General features: G+C 45.4%; 1 protein-coding gene across 7 annotated transcripts in view; it reads right to left on the bottom strand.

Moving 5' to 3' along the window:
- Positions 1–394: 394 nt before the first annotated feature.
- The window catches only part of Fermt2 (fermitin family member 2), a 75,666-nt gene continuing 68,099 nt past the window's right edge, over positions 395–7,961 (bottom strand). For 2 of the 7 annotated variants that reach the window (XM_028873605.2, XM_028873607.2), the window contains 7 exons: positions 6,911–7,017; positions 6,566–6,787; positions 4,800–4,823; positions 4,208–4,228; positions 3,383–3,507; positions 2,976–3,117; positions 395–1,301 (listed from right to left, as the gene is read on the bottom strand). In XM_028873605.2, coding sequence (XP_028729438.1) covers positions 1,128–1,301; positions 2,976–3,117; positions 3,383–3,507; positions 4,208–4,228; positions 4,800–4,823; positions 6,566–6,787; positions 6,911–7,017 — 815 coding nt within the window. In that variant the 3' untranslated portion in view covers positions 395–1,127. The remainder of the gene's footprint in view (positions 1,302–2,975; positions 3,118–3,382; positions 3,508–4,207; positions 4,229–4,799; positions 4,824–6,565; positions 6,788–6,910; positions 7,018–7,961) is intronic. The other 5 variants (XM_028873606.2, XM_028873609.2, XM_028873608.2 and 2 more) reach the window with 3 other exon arrangements.

Raw genomic sequence — 7,961 nt, 5'->3', positions numbered from 1 at the left:
CACAAGAGGTACGTGGTGTTGAGAGATCAGAAGTACGAAGAGAAAACGTTAAATAAAAGGTTTTGCTTTTATTTAAAATAAAATGCATTTATACAGTCTTTAAATCATGGATTATTGGACAATACTGTTAAGTCCATCCCTCCCTGGCGCCCCCTGGGCTCGTGAGCTAGGAGTTTCCTAACTAGCACCAATACAGATTGTAACAGCGCGGCAGACCAGACACAGCCAGTCCAGGCGTTAGAGTTAAGGACATCATGGCAAGTCATGACCATCACGAAGGCCTTCTTAATTTAGCAGATACCGAAACTGCATATTAATTATACACTCTAAAAGCATTTAATTAATGCAAGAATGCTACATTTAAGCCATTTCCTAGTTGTGAATAGTTTTTAAAAAAAACTGTACAATTTTATAAAATTTGTGTTTGTACATTAGTTACACAAAATGCATACTTCATAGAACTTTACTTCATATTGTAACACAAAGGTTGCATATTTTAGGCAGATAGTGAATATGCTGGTGAATACTAAAGAGTGTTGTAATACAGTATGGTGTAAAAATAAACACACAACAATGTACAACATGCTTATTCAAGGACAAACCCAACCAGGCACAACAGATCAACAGCGCTTCCTTCAAGGTCAATGACGTCACTGAATACCAGGCATCTGCTGCAGACCTGATTTTACGTTGGGAGAGGGAGCTAACTGAACCAGAAGTGGGTATTTCAAAGAGGGCATCAAATTAAACATACACTAAACACGTGCATTACACATGATAAATAGACTCACAGAGGTTATGCCCTGGGTAACTTGGTAGTAGATGGCTTGTCTCTTAGTTTGGCTAGTGTCAATCAGCGACAGCTGGTTCCTGATTCGCCCACTACTTCAGATTTCAATCCGTGGCCCTGAGGAACCTTCGGGGTCCCACAGAGCACATATTGCATCACGGTAGCAGAGTAATAACCGTGCTTGTTAGTGCACACATTAGCCGGTCTGGTAAGGCAGAGAGTTTTCATGATAAAATGGTACATTTCAAGCTTACTTTATTAAGCAGCATGTAAGAAACAACAGCTTTAAAGTTAAATAGTGTCATGGCCGTGGAGTTTCATCACATCCTCCTCCTATTCACACCCAACCGCTGGTGAGTTTGTAGAACATCTCCTCATCTAAACTCTCATTCTGGTCTTTCGCACGAGTCGAGAGAAAGATGTAACCACCAATGAATTCATGGACCACCTTGCAGTCTACTTCAGTACAGATGAAGGACAGCCGGACCTCATCTGCAAACTCCACCGTGACCTGCAACAGAGGCAAGGAATGGTTAGCATCCCCGGGAGCTTCTGGAAGTTCACTTCCCAGGCTGCCACTCCCCGGACTGTTATACAGGAACAGCAATGGTGTCTGTGCGCCACAACAGTAAGAAAGGCGTATCATCCCCTCCCCCATTCCTTTAGTTCCGTTCTCGGGGGATTTAAGCCATCAAGTTCCCAAGTGGTCTCTGGTAATGCAATTAATGAGAACGCCTCTCTCTTCAGGTCCTGGGAGAAAATCTACTTCCTGTGTTTTCTTTAACATTTGCTCCAGTATTTAACCTTTAGGTATCATGTTGAAATAAATTTCAGAAAGATGGGTTTTTCTGATAGCAACTGATACACCATATCCAATGTGCCAAGCTAAACAGTAAGACTGGTTTTTTTTTTTGAGACAGGGTTTCTCTGTGTAGCTTTGCACCTTTCCTGGGACTCACTTGGTAGCCCAGGCTGGCCTCGAACTCACAGAGATCCACCTGGCTCTGCCTCCCGAGTGCTGGGATTAAAGGCGTGCACCACCACTGCCCGGCTCAATAAGACTGTTTTATACGATGTCCATGTAACAAGGAAAAGGGCACCGCAGTGGCTACACAGTGGTGCATGCACCAGGTCTTAGAGACCAGAAACAACCGTTTGAATGCTGAGCCAGTCACTAAGTGGATAATAACCACACCTTAGGCAATCTGCCTGCTTTAGAAGGCTGTGACGAGGCTCGAGAGGAGTCTAAATGCAAACATCTAGTGTCATGCCTGGCCCAAAGAGGCACAGGACACAAACTCTGACTGCTACTATGAGAAGAAAAATTAGCTATTACAGAAAGATTATGAAATAGGTAAGTTTAAGTGAAAAATGAGTAACAACCATGTGGTCTATACTCTAATCCCAAAGATTCTTTCTTTTACAATTCAGTCTCCCATAGCCCAGGCTGGCCTCTTGCCATGTAGCTGGAGATGACCTTGCACCTTCTTCCAAGTGTCCAGATGACAGGTGTGCTCCCCACCCAGGGCTTCAGGAATGCCAGGCAAGCACTTTCCCTCTACCTGAGCTACCCCTAGGCTCTATTTTTTTTTTTTAAGTTTTATGTGTACAGGTGTTTTGTCTGCATATATATCTGTGAGGCCAGATGAGGGCATCAGATCCCCTGGAACTGGAATCATAGGTGGTTGTGAACCTCCATACGGGTGCTGGGAATTGAACCCAGGTCCTTTGGAAGAGAACAGCAAGTGCTCTTAGCTGCTGAGCCATCTCTCTACTCCTATTCATCTGTGAACAAATGGAGACACCCTGTGCAGGGCCTCATTTGGACGAGGCTGGAGTCTTGTAAGCTTGGCTACCTACCCAATGGTGGCCTTTGAAAGCTTGTCGGAAGGTTCTAGCATGGGAGCGCAGCTGCTTGCATACCCTTGGCAGAAGGAAGGCCGTCTTCTCCCACCAAGAAGTATGAGAGGCGAAGGGCAACACTAGAACTTACTAGCCAGACAAGCCAAGTCGGCCCAGGTAGTTAACGAGGGTATCAAATATCAGAGCCAAATCACCTCACATAACTCAATCTCCATAACTTACAAGGCTCTCCCTCTTTGTTCTTCTTGAGTGCTGGGGACCAAATCCAGGCCCACTGAACCATGACACACCCTCAGCTGTTTTAGGGCGAGCGTTCTCTTACCATTTTGATCTCCCAGTTGACATTCCACTGCTTCATGTTGCTGAACCGCCACGTTTTGATGGCGTCTCCTGTGCTGGCGTCCATCCGAATCAACCTGTTGTATGCAATCCCAATAAGTTCTTCTCTCTTGCCGCCTTGAAATCTGTAATATTGAAGAAAAACTCCTCAGAAGGGGTGGAGGTGGGGGGTGGATTTTCTCCAACCCTCAAAACTGAACTATTGTAAGGAAAGATAAACATGCAATAGTGTGAGCTGTTAATAAGAAAATGGAAAGCCTAGAAAAGACCACTTTTTTAAGTTCTGGTGTAGAAGAAAGAGGTTAGTGTGTCTAAGCAGTTTTCCTCTCAGAGTTTAAGCCCTAAGTACATGAAGCAGACAACATCCGCAGATCACCGCGGCACACCGACCTTGCGATGAAGTGTGTGATGCCGAACTCAGGCAGAGACTGCCACGCTTGAATGAATCTCATCTTGGCTTCAATCAGACTCATCTGGGCTACATTCTGATGGGCCTCCAAGATTCTTGCTGTTATCTAAACATGATTAAGCATTAATTAAATAATTCTATCTTTTGTGATTGGACCAAGATTTTTCTTTCTCCCCCCCCCCCCACCCCCAGACAAGGTTTCCCTGTGTAGTTTTGGTGCCTGTCCTTGTCCTGGATCTCGCTCTGTAGACCAGGCTGGCCTTGAACTCACAGAGATCAGCCTGCCTCTGCCTCCCGAGTACTGGGATTAAAGGCGGTGCGCCACCGCTGCCCAGCTTGGACCAAGATTTTAACAAGATAAAAATTTAATTATGTGCCCCATAAAATCATATTGAATTTTAATTAAAAATTATCTAAAGCTTTATTTGGGAATTTCAAGAAAGTAACATTGATAACTTCGGTTTTTATGTATCACATAAGAAGCATTATTAGGATTCTAGTGTATGACTGCCAGGGCTGAGAAATGTTCCAAGTGAGTAGACGCGGGTGAGCACTGACAAGATAATATATTCAGATCCATATACAGATGCTGGCTGAAGTTCAGAAACAATATGCTAGGGCTCAGTCTCGAGACCCAAACACAGAGAAATAGTGAGTGTCTTCCACGTTTCTATGGCAATCAAACAGAACGGAAATCAGTTACCTACACTCACTCTAGGGTGAACTGTCCCGTGGAGGGGGTAAGGGGTTGGGCAGGAGCTCTACACTGTTGAATTTCTCTCTCGTTGTAGATGTGGAGAACTTACCAAATCTCTTACATAGCCTGGCTGCAGATGGCAATGCGAGGAAAGAAAAAGGGAGCAGAAAGAAAGAAAAAACAAAAACAAAAAACAAGAGGAGATCAGGAAAACAGCAATGAAGCAAAGAAAAGGCTGCGGTCCCTGCAACCCAAAACTCCAGCAGAAAACCATGCAGAGGAAGAGCACTCGGGTGGAAACCAAGCCAACGAAGGAATGAGGATGAGGAAGGACATGGAGGCGGCAGCGGTAATGGAGGCGGCAGCGGTAATGGAGGCGGCGCGGTACTGGCCACACAGAACAGAGACGGCCACACTGCACACGTAAGCGCCACTCAGATTAAAGGTGGAGGCTGGCAGAAGAAAGCGAAGGGGCGAATCTCTTCCTCCCCTCATGTGCCAGTTCTGATGGTGAGGGCAAGGCTAATTATTTTAGCAGCAAAATAAAAACCACTACACAAGGGCCATGACAGCTTTCTCAGATTTAGTCAGCCGGCAGGATGCATGCACCACTCCTCAGCAGGGCGCTAAGGGCGCACGTGAGCGCGTGCGCGGCCACACTTTCCTAAATTTGCACGGAAGGACAGCAGCCCCTCAATTACCATCTGCCTTTTGCATCCTTTGTCCTGGAAGGAGAAAGAGAAGTTTGGCACACAGGGCCCTGGGAGCTGTGGCCACACGTGTAGTATGTCTTTTCAGTTTGGGACGACAGTATAATGCTTCTCTTTACGGTTAAAACCTGATACTCAAAAGAATCCTGGAAAGTTTAGCTAAAATATGCATAATCTGGGGAAGAAAAGCAGATGAAGTGTCGAGGCTATGCTGATGAGTCCTGTGCCGTGGCAGGGTCTGTGTCTGGGAGCACTTGGTAGGGTAGGGCCGGACCTTCAGGGGACCAGGCTGAGGGCCTAAGAGGAGGAGGGTGAAAAGGCCTGTGTGTCTGACTCAGTGAGACCATAGCTCCGGAAAGTCCTTAACCACAGCCACACACTGCCTTCCTGACACTGGACACAGAACGGAGGATTTGAGGTCACGTTTTTGTCTACAACTCAAGACAGAAAATGATCACCGCTGGACACCTGGCATTAATAAAACCACCAAGGTCTGAAGTCATTTGAAGAAATCATCTACAGAAACCAGCCTCTTGGCACCCAGCTCTCCAGTGAGTAAGAAGCCAGCCAGTGGCTCCTTCCTCCCCTCCCTGACTTAACTGCATTCCACAGGGCTCCCGGGGCGGCTCTTCCGCCATTCCTCACCACTCACTCCCACAGCCAGGGATAAACAAGGTCCCTGTGGCTGACGCAGCCTCTGAACCGCAGAGACAGACCATTCCTGACCAAAGCTCTGAACGTTTCTGTGGAAAGTGAAACTGTTTCGGTTTCATTTAATAAAGCTATGCTTAAATTTAAGGAAGGTAATGTTCTGTTTAATTTGGATTTTAATGTTTTAAAGTGATCCCTTAAAGATAAAAACAAAAGTCGATAAAAAAGGATTTGTTTATTTTAGAGGTCTTCTCTGCTCCCTCATCCAATCTGAAGCCTGTCCTTTTATGGCGTGCTGTTTCGTGTAGAGAATCCTGGGGGCTCTCAGGTCAAATTCCCCTTCAAAGGACCTTCCGTGATGTACCAAAGTGCCATTTTCCTGAAGAGCGAACCTTTTATGGAATTAATTTCCAGGACAGGAATTCCAAAGAGAGTGGACAGAGGCCATGAATTTTAAGTTAAAATTCATCCAACTTGTAACTCTGTAAGATTTTGTTAGATTCTGTTGGTGTGAAACAGTGACAGAGGACAAACTATCCTCACCACATAACATTGCATTTCTTTTTTTTCTTTTTTTTTTTTTTTTTTTGGTTTTTCGAGACAGGGTTTCTCTGTGTAGCTTTGCGCCTTTCCTGGAGCTCACTTGGTAGCCCAGGCTGGCCTTGAACTCACAGAGATCCGCCTGGCTCTGCCTCCCGAGTGCTGGGATTAAAGGCGTGCGCCACCAACGCCCGGCCAACATTGCATTTCTAAAAGCTGGTTAATCTACCTCAGCAAACACACGTTTCACAGACACTTTGGGAAGTGCTGACTGGGCTTTTTTGTCCTGTTTCCATAGGGAACCAAAGAATCAGGCCATTTCAGTTCTCGAAGGTCCTTGTAGAGAGCTCTCCGTGGGTTGTGTAGAGTAAACAAACTCTCACACTGCTCCCCAGCGTCTACCCTGTTAACTTTATACAAGATTAACAACCAGTTTAAACTGACCTACGCCCCCATTTCCTGTTTTATATTCTACCAAAGCTGGCAGCGTTCATTTAAGAGGAGAAACTGCATTTAAAGCATGTGCACACAATTAGAGAGCCGGCAAATTAAGTACAAGGAAATACCTGTTTGTTCTTATACTTTTTTAGGTAGCGAGGGGACACCAGACACTCGGGGTTGATGTCGGTTGTGATCTGCTCTGGGATTAGCTGGGGATCTGGGTTCAGATGCTGCATCTTCAGGAAGGAGAGGATGTTCTGAACCTCTAAGTTGTAAGAGCTGTCTGCCATGGTCTTGCCTTTGGAAGCTAATCTGCAGGCCGCCATCCAGTGCGCATACTGCTTCTCCTGTTGAAAAGAAACGCTGAGGGATGAAGCCACACGGTGCTCGGGACCTAGGTACAGAATGTAGGACAGCTGGCCAACTCACATGGGAGTCAGGGAAAAGTGAGGTTTAATTGGAAAACTTACACTATCACAACGGAGCCAAATTTCGTTCATGCCCTCTGCAACCGGAATTAGGAGTTTGATGTTAAATTTTTGGCCTGAAATGTTTACATCTGGGGTAACTTCACATCCTGTAATAATAAGTTTAATTGTAAAAGTGCACAAAGGAAATCCTGAGCCAATAAAATAGCCTCATTTTGTGATGTCTTACTATGGTAAATTCTGCCACAACATTTTAAGAGCACCTCCATAGGGTAGAAGGTCACCTGATGTAGCTTTGGTACTCAAATGACAACCTAGAGCCAAGGATTCAGAAACACAGACATTCATGAATGATAGGAATCCAAACAGTCGCCTTGGCCTCCAAGTAATGTTTAAATTAGTACAGGAAAGGGTACTTTATGTAAAGAGTTCTCTCTTCTTTCCAGGAACACTACTACATACTTTTGTAGAACTTTTTTTTGTAGAACTTTTCAAACAAGGGGGAAGTTGTAATAGTGAAATTAAAACAGACACACGATCTGACTGCGTTCTCAAGGTGATTTAGAGCTAGTAATTCTGTAACTAGCCCTTAAAAAAATATCACAAACTGAACCAAGCAGTCTTTTCTTCTCGTCTTCCAGCTAACCATGCTAAGTGCTTGCATTTACCATTCATGCAGCCATGACATGAGTATTTAGCACAGACTTCCCTTGACCCATTCTTGACATTTTAACTATTCTCTCCCTAAACCCTGTTCTATTCCAACCTCCATATCGCCTTTTCTGCCCAACCACACCAGCGTGGAGTGTCTGCTTGGAAGGCTCTTCCCGCCAGCCAGCCAGCACACTGCACACTGTCTTTGCTCTGCAGGCCTCCTGCAGATTTATTTTATTTACTTTGGTGTTCAGATAAAACCCAGGGCCTCCTGCACATTCCCAGCACATGCTTTACAAGTGAACTCTACTAGGATCCCTCCTTGCATCTTGAGCCAGACCCCATTTACACCATGACACTCACACCTTCAAGGAAGGACAGAAAGGACTGTCACCGCCCAAACTGGCAGTGACTTCCAAAAGGTGCTGGGGTCGGAACC

This window comes from Peromyscus leucopus, chromosome 9 (genome assembly GCF_004664715.2).
Source record: "Peromyscus leucopus breed LL Stock chromosome 9, UCI_PerLeu_2.1, whole genome shotgun sequence".
Lineage (NCBI taxonomy): Eukaryota > Metazoa > Chordata > Mammalia > Rodentia > Cricetidae > Peromyscus > Peromyscus leucopus.
This window is presented reverse-complemented; position numbering and strand designations above follow the sequence as displayed.